At 37.8% G+C, this 23,638-nt stretch overlaps 1 protein-coding gene across 2 annotated transcripts in view; it reads left to right on the top strand.

Annotated features, from left to right (window-relative positions):
* The first annotated feature begins 1,094 nt into the window (after nucleotides 1-1,094).
* The window catches only part of BBS4 (Bardet-Biedl syndrome 4), a 48,624-nt gene continuing 26,080 nt past the window's right edge, over nucleotides 1,095-23,638 (top strand). The window contains exons 1-2 of one of the 2 annotated variants that reach the window (XM_061157925.1): nucleotides 1,095-1,198; nucleotides 8,852-8,903. In XM_061157925.1, the coding sequence (XP_061013908.1) occupies nucleotides 1,175-1,198; nucleotides 8,852-8,903 (76 nt within the window). In that variant the 5' untranslated portion in view covers nucleotides 1,095-1,174. The remainder of the gene's footprint in view (nucleotides 1,199-8,851; nucleotides 8,904-23,638) is intronic. The other variant, XM_061157924.1, reaches the window with a different exon arrangement.

The following is a 23,638-nucleotide window of genomic DNA, read 5'->3' as shown; positions in this document are numbered from 1 at the left end:
CTTCCTCAATACACTCTAAGGCAGGGGTCCCCAACCTCTGGGATCTAATGTCTGATAATCTACGGTACAGCTGATGTAATAATTGAAATGAAGTACACAATAAATGTAATGCTCTTGAATCATCCCCAGACCATCCCCCCTACACTGGTTGTGTGGGAAAAACTGTCTTCCATGAAACAGATCCCTGGTGCCAAAAAGGTTGGAGAATAGTGCTCTAAGGTCAGAGATCCCCTGTATTTTGCTCATCGCATAGTTCTTGGTACTGGAATGAATGAAGCTGGAAGAAATGACTGGCTCATGTTAAGCAGTAGTTAAATTTAGAACTCATGTTTGACTCCATAGCCCACGTATTTTCACAATCACTCCGTGGAAAGACGAAGCATTTAATTCACCACACCAGGGGCTAGAAAGGTAAAACGGCCCAAGTGTGCTGGGAAGCCAGGACTGTGGCAGAATGGTGAACAAATGCTACCTACAGTAGCAGCCAATTTTCAGATCTGTTTTACCATCAAGCAGGACTGCACACCTATTGTCGGATCTTTATTTACTCTGAGGCCAGATTTCTGGCTTTCTTAAGAAATCTCCTAATTTTTTAAGTTTCCGATCAGTACAAGACTGCATTTAAATACAGCCCACCGGCAGGATTTGCAACCTCTAGCGTAAACAGAAGTGGGAGGCTGATGAGGCGGGTAATATCTTAGCTGGATAAAGACAGTCAAGAAAACTACGAATTTTTATGTAAGGCGAAAATGAGGTTCTCAGCCGTAGGGTCTGGGCTTGGGAGCCGGGACTCCCAGAAGAAGGCTTGAAATAAACGCTGGGTGGCGTCAAAGCTGAGCAGGGACAGGAGTGGCTGTACCCAGCGCTGTCGGGGGGTTTCTCAAGGAACGTCCACACAAGGGCGTGAGGCGATAGGGGCTGGCAGGGACGAAGGCGACGACTGGCTGCGCATTCGCTCACCGGCTCCTTTAGAGCCAAGTGGACCGCACGAAAGCGCTCGACCAGTTCCGACATTCTAGAAGATCCTCAACCTCCCAGGCAAACCCTTCCGCTCGGCGATCTACTTCTTTCCCTATTCAGGCCCCTCCCCTCTCCCCCAGTCCTACGATTTCCGTTTGCCTGGTCGTCTGGGAAACCAGCAACTTCCGGCCTCGCAGCGGTGGGCGGAGCTAAGATGGCTGAAGAGAAACTGTCTGTGGTAAGCTTCGAGATTCTGTTTGGCGTGTGGGCCTGTGGCCGGGGTTGGGGTTGGGCAGGGTCGGGCCGGGCGGAGCGGAGAGGCGGGTAGGCGGGTGGCCTGTGTCCCACGTAGCGGCCGCTGGGGAAATGCGGGGCTGGGACTGGAACACCTCGGGTCGGGCGGGGTGATGCGGTCGGGTTCCGGGGAATTGCTCGGCCCGGGTCCCGGCTGAGATCTTTCCAGCTCTGGGCCTGTGCTAGGACTGGGGTTGCTCTTGGGGTGCTCCGGACAGAGAAAGGAGGTTTTCATTAGAAAAGGCTTTTTTACTCGCCCCATGCTTTCTGTCTTATGAGGTTAGGAAAGGAAACACTGTCACCTGTGCAGAGACAATTTCTGTTAATCTCTGGATTAGGCAGTGAGACAAATCCTGAAAGCTTTCTTCTGCGTGTGGGTCGGGACCGTGTTTTAGCGAATATAGGAATTCAACTAGTCTGAGTTAAGCGTTGATTAAATTCCACAGAACTGCTAATACAGAGTAACTCAGTTGAATTCAGGATGACCCAGTAGTAGTTATTTTGGAGGCGTAAATTCACAACTGGCTCTAATTTCTATAGAGTTCCAAGTGTGAGACTGTGTTTCCCTTGTTTTAATGTTGAATTTCCAAGGATGTTCTGCGGGTTTGTTAAAATGACTTATTTGTTGTTGTTGTTTTAGTGGCTAAGTCGTGTCCGACTCTTTTGCGACCCCACTCGGAATTTATTGCCCTTTTAAAAAATGTAGGAGGCAAAATAGCAGTCTTTGACAGACTGTTTTATACCTTAGTTTTGGCTGCTGAGGAGCACGGCCAGTAATACCTGTAGGGGGTCTGTTTGTTTTCTAGTCTGTCTTCAGAGAAATCAAATTATATTAGTATAATGAGAAAACTCTGTGTACAGACTATGAGGCCCAAAGCAATTTGTTAAGCTACGAATTAAAAAAAAATTAAAAGCGTTATTAATGTACCTAGAATTTAGACATTGAAAACATAAGATACTTAAGCTCCATAATCTTAAGTGTAAGGTATAAAGGGTAACATGACATTGCTGCAAATATAACTTATTCTTCCGTGCTCATTGCAGTTGTAGGTAGGTATTCATGAGCAGAATATGAGTGTGGTGGCAGAATTGTCTATACTTTTGAATCCCTGGTAGTGTATTAAAGAGAATGGTTTATTTTGATATGATTTAGCGCTTTGGCTGCAAGTTAATAATTTTCATTATTATCATATTTATTGCTAGCAGTGTTACGTTTATAATAACTCATTTTTCAGGTTAGGGCTGAATGGAAATTTGAATTTCTATCCTCTTTGGAAGTTATATGGCATCTTGTAATAGTATTAAAAGGACCTAGCCATGCCTCTCCATCTGTATCATGTTGAAATAAAAGCACACCATAAGCACCTGGTCCACTGGTGTTCCTTGTAGTACTGTTTATAGTGACAAAAAGCTGGAAACAGAGTGAATTCCCATTAGTAGGGTAATGGATGGCTTCTGATATTCCCATACTGAGGAATATTATGCAGCCATTAAAAAGAATGTCCGAACTATATATGTTGATGTGAAGGGATTTCTGTGGTGTACATTTAAGTAAAAGCTAGTTGTGGAGTGGGGTGTTAAAGAAAATTCAGAGTAAATTTTCAAGATTGTATTGGCTTTATTCAGTGATATGGCATCCAGTCTAGGAGACAGAAAGGAGCTCTGAGGAGCTGTACAAAATAAAATACTTTCATAGGCAAAAGTGAGCAGGAACAAGGAAGTTATAAACAAAAAGAGGGTTGGTTATGGCAAGGTGACTTTCCTTCAGGGGATGGCAGAGGTCTGTCAGTTATAGTATATAACTAGTGCTGATCAGAGGACTCCTGATTGGTTTAAGATTCCATTTCTGGGAGAGCTAAAACTAAGTTTTGATTTGGTGACTTGGGGCTTAGCAAGCAAACATGACTCCATGTTGTGCCTGTTGTTAACAGGGATATATTGTGTGATGTTAATTTTGTGATGCAAAGGAAAAACATGTAGATCTGTAGATATGCATTTATAGAGGAGGAGAGAAGACGAAGACTTAAAATTCAGAATTTTGGACACATTTGTAAGGAAAAATCTAAGAATTCTGCAGCAAAGACCTTGAGGCTAAGAGACATCCCAGCAAAATGAAGTATAACTAGTCCAGTGTGGAACACACAGAAATTGTAATATGCTACTGAAACTACTGAGGATTATTACTTGTTCCTTAGGAGAACTGGGGACTGATATAGAATATATAATAAATAGTTTAGATAGCTTGACAAAACAAGTGAATAACTCTGGTTTCCTGGCTTTATGCTTAAAAACATTTTTATAACTCCCCCAAATTCCTGGGGTTTTTTTTTTGGTGTATTTGTGTAAATACCCATCATTCTTCCTGTAAATTAGAAGATTAAACCTTTCAGAACAGAAAGCAAGAATTACTGCTTGCTACTACTTGCTCAAATATAGTGCCTAGCATATATCAAGTGATAGCATATATCATCTAACATGAATGTTAGGTGAATAAATGATCATAGAACTACTTAAAGATGAAGAAAGAACCAAAAAAAAGTAAGGAACTTACTATATATATATCTCCCAGTTATGAATGAGATTGAGTGGGCTAAGAGAATCCTTTGTATTGCAGAATGTCCTGGAAGATCTTTTGAGACAGAGACTCATCAAAAAATTGTAATTTATTTTAATTCTACTTTGTGCAGAAAGAAGCACTGCTGACTAATGAAAGTGCTTTCTGACCATTTAAGACTCCTTAATTGATATGTTCCCCAAAATTAAAATAGTCCCAGATAGATTTTAAAAATATGGGGTTCTTTAGCCAGCTTTGTTGAGGTATAATACACATACCATAAAATTTACCTATTTTAAGTGTACAATTTGATCAGTTTTAGTAAATTTATATAGTTGCACAACTGTCACTACCATTCACTTATGTCCATCACTCCCGAAAGTTCCCTCAAGACCTAACTACAGGTATACTCCTAACGCCAGCACATGTCTAATCTGCTTTCTGACTGCACAGTTTTGCTTTTTCTACAATTTCATGTAATGGAATCACTTAGCATGTAGTTTGAGGTTCATTCATATTGTATGTAACAGTAAAAGTTTGTTAACTTTTTATTTCTAAGCAGAATTGATGGATATTTAGATTGTTTCCTGTTTTTGGCTATTTGAATGATGTCACGATGATTATTGGCATACAAGTCTTTGCATGCCTGTGTTTTCATTTCTCTAGGAGAGTAATTGCTATGTTATATGGTAAGTTTATGCGAAACAAAACCTAAAACTGTTTCCTTAAGTGGCTAAACTATACTGTTTAACATTTCTGTGAGCAGTGTATGAGGAATTCAGTTTTTTCACATCCTTGGTTAACACTTCGTATTGTCAGCTTTCTTGAATTTAGCTCATCTGGTGGATGTGTAGTAGTGGTTATTGTGATTTTAATAATGGTATTGAATACTTTTTTATGTGCTTATTCATCCATATCTTTTTAAAGTGTCTCTACAAGTCTTTTGCCCATTTAAAAATGGATTGTTTCTTTGATTAAGATTTCTATGTTTGTTCTATCAAGATAATAAAACAGCTAAAAGAACAAATTATAAATTCTTTTTTAATTTTGAGGTTTTTTTTTTTTGGTTGTTATGAAAGAATAAAAGGTTATTAAAAGTTTTAAAGAGCAGTCTTGTTGATCTTTGAACACCATGGGGATTAGGGGCACTTATTCTCTGCACAGTTGAAAATCTAATTTACAGTGGCTCTGTCTATCCCTAGCTCCCTTGCATCTGTGGACTTAACCAGTCTTGGGATATATTTATATTTTTACTACTGAAATATACTTAATATTTTTACTATAAATATTCAATATATAAAATATTAAGCATTTAATATATAAATTATACCAAATTTAAATATTAAATTTAATATTGTTACTATTGAAAAAAATCTGTATATAAGTTGACCCTCAGAATTCAAACCCTTGTTGTTTGTCAACTCTATAATGGAAACTTGTACTCATACTTAACATGTTAAGAAATGAGTTATTAAAAACAAACTTACCTAAATGTCTCTTCCTTGCTGCATTTTTCTCTTTTTTTAATCAGAAATGATCTTGTTCCTTAATTTTTTGTTGTTGTTGTTCCTTAATTTTACGTTAATTATTCTTTGGTTTTTGTTATAGCTTTTATCATACTTAATATCCTTAAACAATATATTGATTTTTTTTTAGTTAATGTTTTTTCATTTTTTAAAGCTATGAGATATCTTATTATAGGGAAATGCTACCATTTGTCCATTCTGTTAGATAGAGATTTGGGTTATTTCTGATTTTTTTCCAGTTTTATTGCAGTATAATTGACAAATAAAATTGTTACATATTTATAATATACAACGTGATGATTATACACACACACACACAGTGAAAGGATTCCCATCACTGAGTTAATTAACACACCCATCACCTGTTTTGTATATGAGGACAGTTAAATTCTATTCTCTTGGCAAATTTCAGTTATTCAATACAGTGTTATTGAATATAGTCACCATGTTATACATTAGATCCTTAGACCATATTCATCCTATAACACCTGGCAAGCACTTTTTTAGTTTCTGTTTCCGTGAGTTCAGTGTTTGTTTTTTTTCCTTTCTGGTTTTTAATTAAAAAAAAAAAAAAAGATTGAAAAAAAAAAAAAGAATGCTGCTGGGAACAGGGCCAGGACTAGAGTAAGGCAACTGAAGTATTAAGGGTGCAGAATTTAGTAATATCTCAGACCTGGCTATGAACACTTTTATATCTGTCTCCTGATCTAAGAGTTTCCCCCATGGTATTCCTCGAAATGGATTGATTGCTGGTTTATGGGCTACATACATCTTTAACTTTGTAGCTTATGGGAAATTTTGAGATGATTGTAGCTATTTACGCTTCTACCACCAGTTCCCATTGCTCACATCCTTGTTATTGTTAGAGCTTTAAATTTTGTTAACATGGTGGATATGAAATCTTAAATGATAGTAATTTACATTTCCCTGATTAGTAATTAGTATTGTTGGTTGTCTCCATTTCCTTTTCTCTGCAATGCCTAGTTATTGTGTTTTATTTAATTTTCTACCTCAATATTTGCTTTTCGTACTGACTTGTAATACTTACAGTTACTGGCTGTTATTTGTCTTTTTTGGCTTTGTTTTGTATTGTATATATCTTCCCTCAGTCTTCAGTCTTCACTTCCTTTTTGGAACAAAAGTTATTATTTTTTGGCTGTGCTGCGCAGCTCAAGAGGTCTTATTTAGTTCCCTGACCGGGGTTGAACCTGAGGCCACAGCACTGAAAGCGCCAAGTCCTAACCACTGGACTACCAGAGAAGTCCCCAGAAGTTATTAATTGCAATGGAGTTGAATGTTTCTGTCTTTTCTTAATTGGTTTGTGCTTTTATATCTTGTTGAAAACTTCCCTACCCTATATATTTTTTAAAGGCTTTAAAATTTGCCCTTTCCATTATTAGTTTTCAATCTATTTTAATTTGTTTTCGTTTTCCTGATGAAGCTTTTTTCTTGAAGTCTGTTTTGTCTTGTCTAAACGTTAATATTGCTACTTTTCCTTTTTGCTTCTGTATTCCTGTTATATCTGTTCTCCCTTTTACTTTGTTTTCCTTTGCCCTTTTATTTTAGATGTTTCTTTATACAGATAGCATATATCTAGATTAAAAAAAACATTCTGGCAATCTGTCTTTTAGCTAGAGAATTTCATTTTTTTCTCCTCCTTTTCTGACTTTCATCTTCCTTAAGAGAGTACTTAGATTTTTTAAATAATATATATTTAAATGAAAGTTCATACTAAACCTGAATAATACAGGGATCATCAAATGTTTTATTACCCGTTGCTTCCTGCCAATTATGCCATTGTTCAGTTTTTTAGTTCTTGTATTTCTCAATTCAGCCCCACAAATTATACTTTTTGTTTTATTTAGTAAGTAGATGCTTATACTTCCATATTTTACCAGTTCCTTTCGTTGTTTTACTCCTTGCTTCTGAGATTATTTTCCTTTTTCCTATTGTATGTTCGTTAAAACTTATTTAGGAATTCTAAAAATTCACATTTTGTCTGAAAGACTTTTAAATTTTGCCATTGTTCTTGAATGTTAGTTTTGATTGGTGTAAGAGTTCAGATTGGGAGTTGACAAACTGTTTAAGGGGACAGTTGTAATATTCTGAGCTTCATGGGCCATATATTCTCTGTCACAAGTCAGTCAGTTGTGCACATATAGTGGAGATCATCCATAGGCAATATGTAAACATGTGAGTGTAACTGTTCTGATAACATTTTGGTTCTAGACACTGAAGTTTGATTTTTATATAATTTTCATGTGTTCTAAAATATTAAAAAAATTTTAATATGTAAAATGTATAAGTCATTCTTAGCTTGCAGGCCATAGAGCATAGGCTGGATTTGACCTGTGAGCCATAGTTTGCTGATCTCATGTCTAGGTTAATATTCACTTTACTTAGTATTTTACTCTTGGGTAAGGTACATTAGTACCTAATTATTCTAATTATTCTTAGAATGTCAATGATATTATCTTCTGTTTTTAATTGTTGAGAAGTCAGCTGTCAGTCTAATTGTCGTTTTGTTGCAGATAATCTGGTGATACATTTTTTACTTTGGCTGGTTTTAAGAATTTATTGTCACTGCTGAGGTCCTATGATGTATCTAAGTGTGGATTTATTTTAATTTAACTTGGTTAGAATTGGTTGAGCATCCAGAATCTAAAGATTAGTTTGTCTCATTACCTCTGGAAATTTTCAGCCATTATTTTTGCTTATTATACAACATACATGCATGCTAAGTCGTTTCAGTCATGTCAGACTCTGTGCGACCCTCTGGACTGCAGCCTGACAGGCTCCTCTGTCCATGGGATTCTCCAGGCAAGAATACTGGAGTGGGTGGCCATGCTCTCCTCCAGGGATTCTTCCTGACCCAGATTGAGCCTGCATCTCTTACTTATACCCTGCATTGGCAGGCACATTCTTTACCACTAGTGCCCCCTGGGAAGCTTCTTATACACAACATGGGAGGCAGGTTAAAAAAAAAATTCATTTGAAGATTTTCTGCCAAGTTATAGTATAGAATAGTGTGCCTATGATATTAAATAATGACTCTTTAAAAATACTCCATCCTAGAATTGAGTGCTAGATCATCTCTGTGTAGATGACCTTATAAGCTTCCTCTTATCAAAATTGTCACTTTTTTGGTTTAGGTGCTAAGCAGTATAGCATTAAGTATAATACTAATATGTTTTATAATACTAATATGTCTAAGAACTTAGCACATTTATTTATATACTTTATATCATACATTACAGTTCTATATAATAAATGCATATTGTAAGTATATATAATAAATATTGCATATTTTGCATAATTATGCATTATTAATAGTTGGGACAGCAAAAGTACAACTTGACATTTGATTTTTAAACCATATTCAAAATAATTCTTTGTACTTTTATGCAGTTAACGGATTACTTGCATGATTGGAGAGCTGATGATGATTTTTATTTGAATGCTTCTTTAAGCTAGCAAGATTTATGATGGTGCTTTAACACAGGCTTCTTCATTTCAGAGAACTCAGGTTCCTGCATCTGCTGAATCTCAAAAACCCCGGCTGAAAAAAGGTCTGTATATAATTTCATTGCGTCTGTATATTTGCACAGATTTCTCTGTCTTATTGATTCTTCTATTCTGCCATAACTAGCTTTCATTTTGTGAAGTTGTTAGATATTAGGGGATTGATTTTACCTAAAAGTATGTTTAAGTGGAGTTTTATTTTAATATATAAATGTGTACTAACTTTCTACTTGTGGAAAAACCACTATAAAGTTCCTATAGTACAGATCAGGCCTCAAATAATCTCATGTAAATGTGTGTTGAATAAGTGTGAGGTTTTATAAAAAGTCTGGGAAGCCTAACTTGGTGAGGACTCAGCGCTTTCACTGCCAGGGGCCCAGGTTAGATCTCTGATCAGGGAAGTAAGATGCTGTGAGGTGCAGCAAAAAATAAAATTAATTAATTAAAAAAATCCAACAGAGGTACGTATTATATAGAGGAATAAGATTTCTTCATTTTTTAACCTAGGAAGTCTTAGGAGGGTTTGCATTGAGTTTGTCAGTGACTATACTGGATGTTCTTCCATGTTCACCCAGTTCTAAAGGACTGGGTGTCTTATCAACTTCCTAGGCATTAGAAAATACCTGAACTCTTTGTTTAGCAGGAGAGACTATCTGTTTTATTGTTTATTCATTTATTTATTATCTGCTAGATGAAGAAACATGTAAGGGGTGTGAGTTGCCCAGGGTCTTGTGTGTTGCTCTTGTTATATGCCGTTTTGCAGCGTGCGTTCTCCTGTTGTTTGCTAAGAGTTTTGATTTTGTTAATAAAGTGTTTATTTGGGGCATTTCTGTTATTCTGTTATTCTTTGAAATTATAATACAAGTTGTTGGAAAATACTAACTTTCAGGAATTTATTTTCAAAGGGTTTTTTTTTTTTTTTTTAGGAAAACAGCTTTCATTGAAAGAACAGTACATCTACAATGTAGATTATTTGTGAAATTTAGATGAATTCTGCCAGTGTCTAGCATCATTGCTAATTTTTTTTTTAAATATTTATATGTTTTTATTTGGCTGCACTGGGTCTTAGCTGTGGCATGCAGGATCTGTAGTTCTGGCATGTGGGATCCAGTTCCCTGACCAGGGATCAAAGGGCCCTTGCATTTGGGAGCAAGGAGTCTTAGCCACTGGACCACCAGGGAAGCCCCCATTGCTAATATTTTAAACTCCATTTCTGGACATGAGAATCTTCTTGCTGTGATATCTGTTCATTTAATCAGTAGGGTGTCTTGGGACTTGTGGGTATTGTAATCATCTCTCCAGTATTCTTTCCATGCTTCCTCCAGGGTCATCCTGTGTGGTTCAGTTGACTTCCAGTCCAAGAAAATTGTAATTAGTATACACCAATCAAGAATTGGCCCATGCCCAATTCAGGCTAATGAGATGAAAAGTTTATAGCTATTGGAAAAGAGACATATTTGACAAGTATGCTATAAAATTTAGCAGTGCCATAGTGCCCTTTCCAATCAGTTCTTCCTCCCTTCTCGACTGCATAGCAATGACTTTGTGGTTTCTGGTATTAAAGTTGAGCTTTTCCTGTTCTTGAACCCCTCATATGTGTGAGTACTTAGCAGGTTCCAAGACCAGTGATAGGTATTTGGAATGCACAGATAAATAGGGCATGGATTCTGCCCTCAGGGAACTGACAGTCTTCAGGGCATAGGGAATATAAGCAAATAATTAAAGTGCAGTGTGTATTCCCTAGGTCCATCCTTCTGAAGGTTAAACATTTCCAGTTTCAACTCTTTCCATGTGAGAGTTCAGAACTCATTTGCCATTATTGCTTTGGCTCTATAGTTAAATTTGTTGGCCCTCTTGGAAGTAGAGCATTTAGGACTAAATAGAATATTCCAGGTATGATGTGAACAGGGCCTATGAAATGTCTGGAAGATAAAATCTGTTGATCTGGATCTTTATGTTAATCAGCTAAGGTTCCTTTGCCTTTGGGCAAACATTTTACACATTTGCAATACCATTGTATTGCACAGTGTCAGGGGTATGATTCATATATAAATATAATGCATTATAAATGATGCCTTTGGAGTTGTTCAAGGTGGTGACACAGGCTTGTAAAATATCAAGGGTATAACCTGCTCTTGTCCTTCCCTTAATTTCTGGCTTCTGTAACCCAAGATTTTATCTGCTGATACGGTGAATCACATTGATTGAATTTTGGAATGTTGTGCCAGCCTTGCATTCCTGGGATAAACCCCACATGGTCATGGTGTAGTAAACTTTTTTATATATTGCTGGATTCGATATATATATATACCGAATCAACTTTTGATTTTGCTAATATTTTGTTAAGTATTTTTGCATCTGTGTTCATGAGGGATGTTGGTCTGTAGTTTTTTTTTTTTTTTTTCTGCAGCGCTTTTGTTTGTTTTTGGTATCAGGGTTATGCTGACCTTAAAACAAGTTGGGAACTATTTTCTCGTCTGTTTTCTGGAAAATTGTGTATAGAATTAGTGTTATTTCTTAAATATTTGCTGGAATTGGACAGTGAAGCAGTCCCAGTCTGGATCTTTTTGTTGTTAGAAAGTTTTTAAGTTAAGCCAAATTTCTTTAATAGATGTGGGACTATTAAGGTTACATATTTCTTTAGACACTGGTTTGATAATGTTTCTCTTTCAAAGAAATTTGTCCATTTCATCTTAGTTATTAAATTTATAGACGTAAAATTCATAATACGTCTTTATTTTCCTTTTAAGGTGTAGGATATATAGTGATGTTCTGTTCCTGAATTTAGTACTTTATATTTTCTTTTTTTTTTGCTTGATCAGTCTGGTTAGATGTTTATACATTTTATTGATCTTTTCAAGAACCAACTTTTGATTTTATTTTTTCTCTATTGCTTTTTTGTTTCAGTTTCATTGATTTCTGCTTTTACCTAATATTTTCTTGTGTTTAATTTGCTTTTCTTTTTGCAATTTCTTAAGGTAGAAACTTAGATCATTGATTTGAGATCTTCTTTCTTCTGTTATAAGCATTTAGTACTTACATCTCTCTCTAAACATGGCTTAACTGCTTCACATACATTTCAAATGTTATGTTTTAACTTTTATTCAATTCTAGATATTTTAAAATTTACTTTATGTTCCTTCTTGATCCATATACTATTAAGAAAAGTATTGATTGATTTCGATATATTTGGGAAGTTTTCCAGACCTTTTCTCCCCCTGCTGCTGCTGCTAAATCGCTTCAGTTGTGTCCGCCTCTGTGCAACCCCATAGACAGCAGCCCACCAGGCTCCCCCGTCCCTGGGATTCTCCAGGCAAGAACACTGGAGTGGGTTGCCATTTCCTTCTCCATTTCTCCCCCTAGGTATCTTTTAATTATTGGTTCTTAGTTTCATTTTATTATGATTAGAGAACACACTTGTTTTATGGCCCAGAATGTGTTTCATATGTCTTGAAAAGAATGTGTTTTCTTCTCCTGTTGGGTGGTGTATTCTCTAAATGTCAGTTAAGTCTACTTGGTTGAAAGTGTTATTCTGTGTACTTACTGATACAGATACTGTTGTCCTTAATGAGAGGAAAGTGTTGAGGTTCAGTTCAGTCGCTCAGTTGTGTTTGACTCTTTGCGACCCCATGAACTGCAGCACGCCAGGCCTCCCTGTCCAACACCAACTCCCGTAGCCTACCCAAACTCATGTCCATTGAGTCGATAATGCCATCCAACCATCTCATCCTCTGTCGTCCCCTTCTCCTCCTGCCCTCAATCTTTCCCAGCATCAGGGTCTTTTCAAATGAGTTAGCTCTTTGCATCAGGTGGCCAAAGTATCGGGGTTTCCACTTCAACATCAGTCCTTCCAATGAACTCCCAGGACTGATCTCCTTTAGGATGGACTGGTTGGATCTCCTTGCAGTCCAAGGGACTCTCAGTCTTCTCCAACACCACAGTTCAAAAGCATCAATCCTTTGGCACTCAGCTTTCTCTATAGTCCAACTGTCACATCCATACATGACCACTGGAAAAACCATAGCCTTGACTAGACGGACCTTTGTTGGCAAACTAATGGCTCTGCTTTTTAATATGCTGTCTAGGTTGGTCATAACTTCCCTTCCAAGGAATAAGCATCTTTTAATTTATAATGAGAAAATCAGCATAAGCTTATAGAAATTTGGAAAACATAGGGAAGTATAAAGAAAACAGAAAAAAATCAGCCCTAAGGATTAGTGAACTTTGACAAATTAAAAATCAATGTAGTATTTTGAACAGAAAGCCTCCATATTTCACTGTGCAATCCTTAGATGTCTCACAGATGGCCAGCAGGCACATGTAAAGATGCTCCTAATTACTAAGTATTAGAGAAATGCAAATCAAAACTATGAGGTACTGCCTCACACTGATCAGAGTCTTCATCATTAAAAAGCCTACATATAGTAAATCCTGGAGAGAGTGGAGAAACGGGAGCCCTCTTACATTGTTGGTGGGAATGTAAATTGGTGCAGCTGCTATGGAAAACAGTATGGAGGTTCCTCAAAAAACTAAAAATGGAGTTGCCATATAATCAAGCAGTTCCATTCCTGGGCATATACCTAGACAAAACTCTTAATTCAGAAAGATACACGCTTCCCTGTGTTCATAGCAGCACTATTTACCAAGCCAAGACATGTAACGAACCTAAGTGTTATCAACAGATGACTGAATAAAGAAGGTGTAGTGTGTGTGTGTGTGTGTGTGTGTGTGTGTGTACGTATATATATGTGTACATACACACACAAAATTACCAACCATTAAAAAGAAAGAGATAATGCAGCAACACGGGTGGACCTAGATATTGTCATACTAAATGAAGTAAGTCAGGAAGAGAAGGACTAACACCATATGATATCATACATGTGAAATCTAAAATATGGCACAAATTGGTGTATCTATGAAACAGAAGCGTACTCACAGACATAGAGAATAGACTTGTGGTTGCCAAGGGGCAGGGAAGTGAGGGAGGGAAGTATTGGGAGTTTGGAATAAGCAGATGCAAACTACTACATATAGAATGGATAGACGAGGTTCTACTGTATAGCACAGGGAACTATATTCAATATACTGTGATAAAGGCTTATCATAGTATATGGAAAATCTAGTATTTTGTTGAAATAGTATATAACATAGTATATGAAATAATATGTATTTAGTATATGAAGCAATATATGTCATAGTATATCGAAAATCTAGTATGAACAAAATCATAGTATTTTGTTCAAAATCTTGGTAAAGGTTTATCATAGTATATTGATTTAGTTCCTTGTGCTATAGAGTAGAACCTTGTTGTCTATCCATCCTATATATAGTAGTTTGCATATGCTAGTTCCAAACTCCCAATACTTCCCTCCCTCACTTCTTTGCCCCTTGGCAACCACAAGTCTGTTCTCTGTGTCTGTGAATACGCTTCCCTGGTGGCTCAGCTGGTAAGAATCCGCTGGTAATGCCGGAGACCTGGGTTCAATCCCTGGGTTGGAAAGATTCTCTGGAGAAGGGAATGGCTACCCACTCCAGTATTCTGGCCTGTAGAATTCCATGGACTGTGTAGTCTATGGGGTTGCAAAGAGTCAGACACAACTAAGTGACTTTCACTAAGGTTTCACATGGTAAGCCATTATGGAAAAGAATATGAAAAAGAATTAGATAAATAGATATAAATGAGTCACTTTGCTGTATGGCAGACATTAACATTGTAAATCAACTATATTTCAATAAGAGGCTTCCCAGATGGCACAGTGGTAAAGAATCTGCCTGCCAATGCAGGAAATGCAAAAGTGGATTTGATCCCCTGGTCAGGAAGATCCCTTGGTGTAGGAACTGGCAACCCACTCCAGTACTCTTGCCTGGAAAATTCCATGGACAGAGGAGCCTGGCAGGTTACAGTCCATGAGGTTGCAAGGAGTCAGACATGACCGAGCACACATACATACTTCAATAAAAATTTAAAAATCCTTAAATATCTTTTTAATCTCTAATTTGGATTTTCTCAATCTTGGTACTATCGACTTTTTGGTCAAGATAATTGTTTGTTGGGGGAGCTGTCCTGTATATTGCAAGATGGTAACTGCATTCTTCATCTCTACTTAGTAGATGTTAGTAGCACCCAGTTGTGACAACAAGAAATGTCTCCAGGTATTGCCAGATGTTCCCTAGGGTACAAAATTGTTCCTGATTGAGAACCACTGCTGTAGTTAAAGAGTATGATACTTCAGTAGAAGGTAGAATATAGGAAGTTGGTAAGTTTAACATGGAGACTTACACATAAGTTGAATTAACAGGCAGAGAAACTTTATTTGAACAAGCAGCAGCCATGGCATTTTAACTGAGAAGTTCTGAGTCTGGATTTGGATGTTGTCTCCCACACCCTTCCCTCCTCAGCTTGAGAGGCCAATATCCTAGCTTGACTCCAGTCTTAAGGGTAGTGAGTGCCAGCTCACTGGAGGAGATAAACAATTTTCTATTTGGCATTCTTGTCTAAATATATTAGGACTTTTTCAAGAACAAGCAACTTATTTGGAATTGTTTACAGAACTACTTGATGGTTCTGAGAAAAAATATCCTACATGGGGCTACTTACATCCTCTTCATTTTCCTCCCATGCTATGACCTCAGATAACTCAGAAAACTTTCTTCTGGCTTTCAGTTGAGGTGAGTTAATTGATTTACCTCATGGGCTTATTTCCTTCCTTAAAGGAGTCTTCATTGAAGACCTTACCCATTTTGGAGTGGCTGCATAGCCTAGGATGAATTTAATTTACAGTCTGAGACAATCTATTTACTAGGTGAGAAACTTGGTCTCAGCTTGTGGTTTGCTTTTAAAATATCTTTTAATAAATGAAGTTTTAAGAAATTGTGGCAAAACATACATAAAATTTACTTCTTTAATCATTTAAAAGTACAATGCAGTGGCATCAGTGGCATTCACCATGTTGTGCAACCATCACCATCATCTATTTTCAGAACTTTTTTAGGACCCCAAACAAATTCTCTAACCATTAAATATAAACTCTCCATTTCCCCTCACCTCTAGCCCCTGGTATCCTCTATTCTATTGGATTGGCCAGAAAGTTCCTCTGGTTTTACATTTTTCATTTTCACCGAGAACTTTATTAAACAACGTATTCACTGTTTTGTTCCACTGTCTTCTGCCATTTTTCAGGCAACTTCATAATTTCATCTTCCCAAAACTTTTTATCTTTTTGAGCAAAGAACTATTCCAGGTACCTTTTACAGTCTTCCAGGGAATGGAAATTTTTTCCATTGAGAAACTTCTGTAAAGACAGAAATAAATGGAAATCCAAGGTCCAATGCCTGGTGAATATGGTGGATGATTCAGAACTTCTCAGCCAAGATGTGACAGTTTTTGCCTGGTCATCAAAGAAACATACTGGAGAAGGCAATGGCACCGCACTCCAGTACTCTTGCCTGGAAAATCCCATGGATGGAGTAGCCTGGTGGGCTGCAGTCCATGGGGTTGCAAAGAGTCAAACATGACTGAGCGACTTCACTTTCACTTTTCACCTTCAAGCATTGGAGAAGGAAATGGCAGCCCATTCCAGTGTTTTTGCCTGGAGAATCTCAGGGACAGGAGCCTGGTGGGCTGCCGTCTGTGGGGTTGCACAGAGTCGGACACGACTGAGGCGACTTAGCAGCAGCAGCAGCAGCAAAGAAACATACAGTCTTGCTTTATCCTGATGAAGATTATGCATTTTCTAGTGATTAATTCTGGAGACTTTTCATCAAGTGCTGCCTTCATTTGGTCTAATTGGGAACAGTACTTGTTGGAATTCATCATTTGGTTTTCCGGAAGGAGCTTATAAATAGAGGACTTGCTTCCAGTTCCACCATACAACATATCACCTTCTTTGGATGAAGACTGGCCTTTGGTCTGGTTGTTGGTGGTCGATTGCACTTGCCCCATGATCTCTTCCATTCCACATTATTGTACAGTATCCACTTTTTGTTGCTTGTCACATTTGTTTTATGTTTTATTTTGTTTTTTTTTTTATTATTTTATTTTATTTTATTTGTCATACATTGATATGAATCAGCCATAGATTTACACGTATTCCCCATCCCGATCCCCCCTCCCACCTCCCCACATTTGTTTGAAAAATTGAAAATTTTCATTATGTTTAAGTAAAGAATCACAAATGGAAATACAGTCAAGAAGGTTTTTTTCACTTAACTTAAGGGGAACCCAAGCATCAAAGTGATTAACATAGCCAAGTTGGTGCAAATGATTTTCATTGATTGACATAGATATTTTGAGTATGTCAGCTATCTCCTACGTGGTATGATTTGATCACTGTCAATTTCAATTGGTGTATCCAACTGAGCATCATCTATCGAGAAATCTACAGCATGAAACTTTGCTAACCATTTTGACGTGTTTGATTTAGTCATAGCATCTTCTACACTGCACGAACCTTTTTTTGTGTGTCTTAGTTGTGTGTACCTTTCTTGAAATAATAAAGCATAATCTGCCAAAAATGTTGCCTTTTTCCCTTCCATCTTTAGTATTAAAGTGGCTACAGAAAAATTCACCAATTTTGATAAATTTTTTAAAAATGCACACTGATATGACAGTTGTCACAATAGAATCTAACAAAATTGTTTTGAATAATGTTAAAGACAACTAAGTGCAACTAGAGCCATCATACAGAAAAAAACAAATGAACTTTTCAAGCCAACCCAATACTGTCTCTATGAATTTGCATATTCTCGATGTTGTACATCCTGTTGTTTCTGACTTTTTTCACTTAGCATATTTTCAAGGTTCATCTGTGTTATAGCATTTTGAACAGAATTTCATTACTTTTTAAGGCTAAATAATAATCTTTTGTTTGTACATATAGTAAATATTTTGTGTATCCAGTTATCTGTTGATGGACTTATAGGTTGTTTCTGCCTTTTCACTATTGTCAGTATCACTGCCATGATTGTTGATGTATAAATAAATACGTTTGAGTACCTACTTTTTTTTTTCTGTTTTTTATAGGACTTCAGCTTTTTATTAAATATGTTACATAAGAGATTTAGTCAAAAAACTCATGTTGTCGTTGGACTCCTCCTGTTCTTCTTTCTCTGCCTTCCACTTCTCAACTGGAGAGCAATGGTGGAGGGGCAGGACTTCCTGGTAGGGCAGATCCATCAGCCCCCACATTGCAGATGAGGCTTCCGTGTTGACAGTGCTGGAGCCTTTGCACACTGGCCCTGCCAGAAGTGTTCAACATTTCTGTTAGCTGTTTTAATGAAAACATTGATCTATCCTCTGTGAATGAATGTCACCTCATTGTGGTGTAGGATGAGGCCAGTAGATGAAGATGAAAGTGCCCAGTTGGTGGCTGCCCACCTCACTGCTATTCAGGGCCTCACCTCAGTGTGGCCTTAACTTCCTTGGAATCCTTTTAGCACCACTGTAGAAAGGGGCTCCCTGCTTTCAGCTCTTTTGGGTATATACTCTGAAGTGGAATTGCTGGCTCCACTTAATGACGTAGTTTTGTTTGATTTTTTTTTTTTGTTGTTGTTGTTTTGTTTGATTTTTTTTGAGGAATAGTGTTAACTTTTAATTTGAATAGAAGGTACTATATACATCTTATTTTTCCCCAGTGATAGTAAAATCTACAAATTTTAAGTGTCCAGTTTTTGAATTTTGACAAATAACATATGTAGTCATCACCTGCTGCTAAGTCACTTCAGTCGTGTCCAACTCTGTGCGACCCCATCCCTGGGATTCTCCAGGCAAGAACACTGGAGTGGGTTGCCATTTCCTTCTCCAATGCATAAAAGTGAAATGTGAAAGTGAAGTCGCTCAGTCATGTCTGACTCTTCGTGACCCCATGGACTGCAGCCGACCAGGCTCCTCCGTCCATGGGATTTTCCAGGCAAGAGTACTGGAGTGGGGTGCCATTGCCTTCTCCAAGTCATCACCTAGGACGAGTTAAATATTTTTATCACCCAGAAAGTTTCTTCCTGCCCTTTCCCAATCAGCCCTTCCTTCCCTTCCCTAGAGGGAACCATTGTTCTGATTTCTGTCCCTGAAAGTAAATTTTGTCTGTCTGTGCTTGAACTTCTTGTCATGAAGTCATACAGCAATGCATCTTTTGATGATCACAGCTCCGTTACAGCCCAGAGTTTTATTTGGCAAGCAAAGGATAGTATACCCTCGAGGTGTGAGAGTGGGCTGACCCCAAAGGAGAGGCCTCAATTCGTCTTGCCTCCTCTTTTTATACATTTTGTCTTCTCCCCGCTGAGTCTGCTCTATGCAAATTGCGCTAGCCAGGAAGGGGGTGTGTTTGTTTCACCTGAAGTTCGCACTCCTATCCGTGGGTTTTCTTTTGTTCCATTGTTCCATTTTCGAGGGCTTTTCCCTTTCTTTGTCTTTTAGCCACCGCTATTTTGGACCCTTTTTTTGATCAGAAGTTTTAATTTTGATGAAGGGTGATTTATTAATTTTTTTTCCTTTATGGTTAATGCTTTTTGTGTCTTGCCTAGGAGATCTTGACCCTTACCCTCAGACTGAGTTGTGTGCCCCCACCTCTTCTGCATTGGTATTGCAGAAATGAATCTTTTTGGTTGAGGAGGTGTTTAATTTGATTCTTGACACTTTTTTATCAACATATACCATATATACAGAAAAGTGCATAATTGTACAGTTTAATACATTTTTACAAAGTGACTGTATTCATGTACTCACCACCTTTTTTTTAAACATAAACCCAATGTATTTATTTTTAATTAATTGATTATTTTATTTTTGGCTGCATTGGATCGTCATTGCTTTGTGCAGGCTTTCTCTGGTTGAGGGGAGCTGTTCTTCCTTGTGGAGTGTGGGCTTCTCATTGCAATGATTTCTCTTATTGTGGAACTCCAGCTCTAGGGCGAGCGGGCTCAATAGTTATAGCACACAGACTTAGTTGCTCCACCGCATGTGGAATCTTCCTGGACTAGGGATCGAATCTGTGTCCTCTGTATTGCCAGGCGGATTCTTATCCACTGTGTCACCAGGGAAGTCCTTGCTCTCACCATCGATTAAATTATAGAACATCATCAACATCTCAGAGGCCTTCCTCATACCCCCTACCAGTCATTACTCCTCAGAGTAGTTACTTAGGTGTTTAACTTCTACCTTATAGAAAGGGTTTTACCTACTTTTGAACTTGATATAAGTGGATGGAATCATTCAGTGTATACATTTCAGTATCTGACTTCCTTGCTCAGAATTATCTTTGTGGTATTCATGTATCTTGTTGCATGCAGTAATAGCTGTTTTTTTCCATTATAACATAGTATTACATTATGGGGTGATACCCCTGGTTTATTCATTTTACTTGGAATGAACATTTGGGATACTTTCATTTTGAGATGTTATGCATAATGCCATCCTTAAAGTGTATGTTCTTTGGGTACACTTATGTACCTAGTAGCAGGATTACTGGATCACTGGGAAGAATGTATTTAAGTTCGGTAGATATGAGCAAAGTTTCCAAATATGTTTAATATAATCCCCTTTGTGTATGTGTGCACTTTCCCATACGCTTAATTATGCATAGAAATTCCTTAGAAAATAACTCAATTTCTAGTGAGGAGGAGGAATGGACAGAGCCTAATACTCTCTCTGTCCTTTCAGTTTTATTTTTACTGTATGTATTTTTTTTTTTAATTGAAAATCTTGCTACCATAATATGTCAAAAGTCCTGTTCTGTTTTGGTTATAGGAAAACTTTGATATCATTATTAATTTGTGTTGCTAAGTTACTCATTTAACCACACCAAGTTTCATCCCAATTATAAAGGACTTTCCAGTTTTAAAATGTGTAAAGTTGGAAAGTTCTTTACAATTGGGACAGAAACTTGGTGTGGTTAAATGAGTAATTTGGAGGCCTGGGATATAGCCCTGCCTCTTCCATTAATAAGCTCTTGAATATAGGCAAATCACTTAACCTCTGGCATCTTAATTTCTTCATTTGTGAATAGTCCCAAAATTGTATGACTCATTAGCCTCATGGGAACATTCGGTGGAATAATAAGGGAGAAAACGCTTTGCTATAGATATATATATATATATAAAAATTAGTTCAGTTCAGTTGCTCAGTCATGTCCGACTCTTTGCGACCCCATGAACCACAGCACGCCAGGCCTCCCTGTCCATCACCAACCCCTGGAGTCCACCCAAACCCATGTCCATCGAGTCGGTGATGCCATCCAACCGTCTCATCCTCTGTCGTCCTCTCCTCCTCCTGCCCTCAGTCCCTCCCAGTATCAGGGTCTTTTCAAATGAGTCAGCTCTTCGCATCAGGTGGCCAAAGTATTGGAGTTTCCACTTCAACATCAGTCCTTCCAATGAACTCCCAGGATTGATCTCCTTTAGGATGGACTGGTTGGATCTCCTTGCAGTCCAAGGGACTCTCAAGAGTCTTCTCCAACACCACAGTTCAAAAGCATCAATTCTTCAGCGCTCAGCTTTCTATATAGTCCAACTCTCACTACATGACCACTTGCCTTGACCATAGCCTTGACTAGACGGACCTTTGTTTAATGTTCATATTATTATAGATATAAGTAAACCATATAAATATATCTTACGTAAATATGGGGAATTAAGTTTTGATTTTAGAAAGTAAGATAGTTTGAAATAATCTAGGGTATGCAGTAAGGGCTTCCTCAGTGGTGCAGTGGTAAAGGATCTACCCACAATGCAGAAGATGTAGATTTGATCCCTGGGTTGGGAAGATCCCATGGAGGAGGAAATGGCAAGCCATTCCAGTATTGCCTGTAAAATTCCATGGACAGAGGAGCCTGGAGGGTTATAGTCCATGGGATCAAAAAGATTCGGACACAACTAAGCACACATGCACACAGGGTATGTAGTAAAACCATAATCTTCTATGTGAATTTTTCCTTTCTTCCTCATCCCATTTTAAGTTCATGAGAGGCAAACCTGTTGGATAGGTAGCAGTTTAATATTTTTTTTATAAAGCTATCTTCTAGCACATATCCTTGGGTGACTGCTGAGTCAGTCTAGTTTCTGCCTTCTTAATCATCATTTATATTCCTGAGCAGAGTTGGTATTTCTTCTGATCCTGGACCTGTTTGCCTCAGATCCATTCCTCACCCTTCCCTTCTCTGCTGAGTATTGTGAGGAGCACACCCTTATGGGCTTCATTCCTTCTCAGACTCTGGTGTTAGCACAGTTTCTGGCTGGATTAGCAAGTGAGGGGAACTGTCAGGAGATTGGAGGGTGGGAGGAAGGAGAAGACAGGGCTTTCCTTTCTTTCTCTCTGCTTTGGGAAGTTGGAGGAGTAGGGTGGTTTCTGAAGTGTCTCTTGTTGCTTCTGCCAGTCAGGCCATATGCTTTCAGCTTCTTCCAGGTAACCTCAGCCTTAGATACTGGTAGCAATACATTCCCTCCATTTTTCCCCTCAGTTCAGAGGTGGTAGTGACTTGTTCCCTTGCTAACCTCTGATTTGCATCACTATTCCTGTTGGTTCTCATTTCTTCCCTCACCTTCTGTTTTAAATCCTAAAGTAGTTTCTGTTTCCTCATTAGACCTTGTCTGATACAGAGCTCAAATTGATATAACAAAAATGCCTTCCATTTTTCAAGATTTGTTATTTCTTTTGATGTCCCCAGTAATATACTGAGGTAGAAAAGTATTATAGTTCCTATTTTAACATGAGGAAATTAACATTTATTGAATAACCACTTTCAGATTTTTCATAATTTTCTCCAGTGAAAATTATAGGGGGAAAAATGGAGGCCCAGAGACTTAAATTATTTGCTGTAAGTCCCACCACAGTCTCTTACTGATTGAAGATTGGACTTCTACATGTAAAAATCCTATGTGCTATGTGTCTTCTCCTTAATGAGATCTGTTTCCAAAGAAGTGTTCATTTATAATGTACTTAGAAAAACCTTAGTCATTTTAGAAAATTTTTTAATTAAAGATTCAAAGCACAATAATTTTCTGCTCAGCATCCCCGATGCTGGCAGAAGGAGCAGGGGGCAACAGAGGATGAGATGGTTGGATGGTATCATCAACTCAATGTACATGAGTTTGAGCAAACTCCCAAGAGATAGTGAAGGACAGGGAATCCTGGTATGCTGCTGTCCATGAGATTGCAGAGTCGGATGCGAATTAGTAACTAAACAAAAACATTTGTATATCCAGGATGCTGTTCACTACCATTGATCAATTTAAAAGTTTTGAATTTTGGTTATTTTTATGAGAATAAAAATACAGTAGGGCGAATTACAGGGAAGAATTCTTGTGATGTCATGTTTGTTGGTTATGTAATTGTTTAAGATGTGTCTGGTGCATTCTTAAGAGGAAGAAAGAAAGAGACGTCACAAAAGAGTGGAATGGGGACAGGAGAAGAGACGGGCAAGGGAATGTTGTTGCCAGGTCACCAGCCTTCCACCCCCACTGCCTTGGTGAGGGTGGGGAGCCATGTGGGAGCTGGGGATGTGAATCAGGTCTTTTTACAGTCACCTGAAAGGCTTTACCTTGTCTTGATAAAAAATGGGAGGGGCAGTGTGCTGAGTGAGATCTTTTTTACAAACAGCTGAAAGACTTACTCATTATCTCATCAGCTCATTACCTGACCTCCATGGTAATATAGACTCCTAAATTTAGTGTAGCATGGGAGATGACTACCTTGCTCTGATAAAATACAGGAGGAGGCTCTATTTTGCACTTAAATTTCTTATTGTTTTTAGGATCTATCAAATAGGTAATTCTCATAATACTTGGGAAA

The sequence above is a fragment of the Dama dama genome, chromosome 12, assembly GCF_033118175.1.
Source record: "Dama dama isolate Ldn47 chromosome 12, ASM3311817v1, whole genome shotgun sequence".
NCBI classification, from domain to species: domain Eukaryota; kingdom Metazoa; phylum Chordata; class Mammalia; order Artiodactyla; family Cervidae; genus Dama; species Dama dama.
The sequence above is the reverse complement of the archived record's forward strand: the minus strand, read 5'-3'. Positions and strand labels throughout refer to the sequence as shown.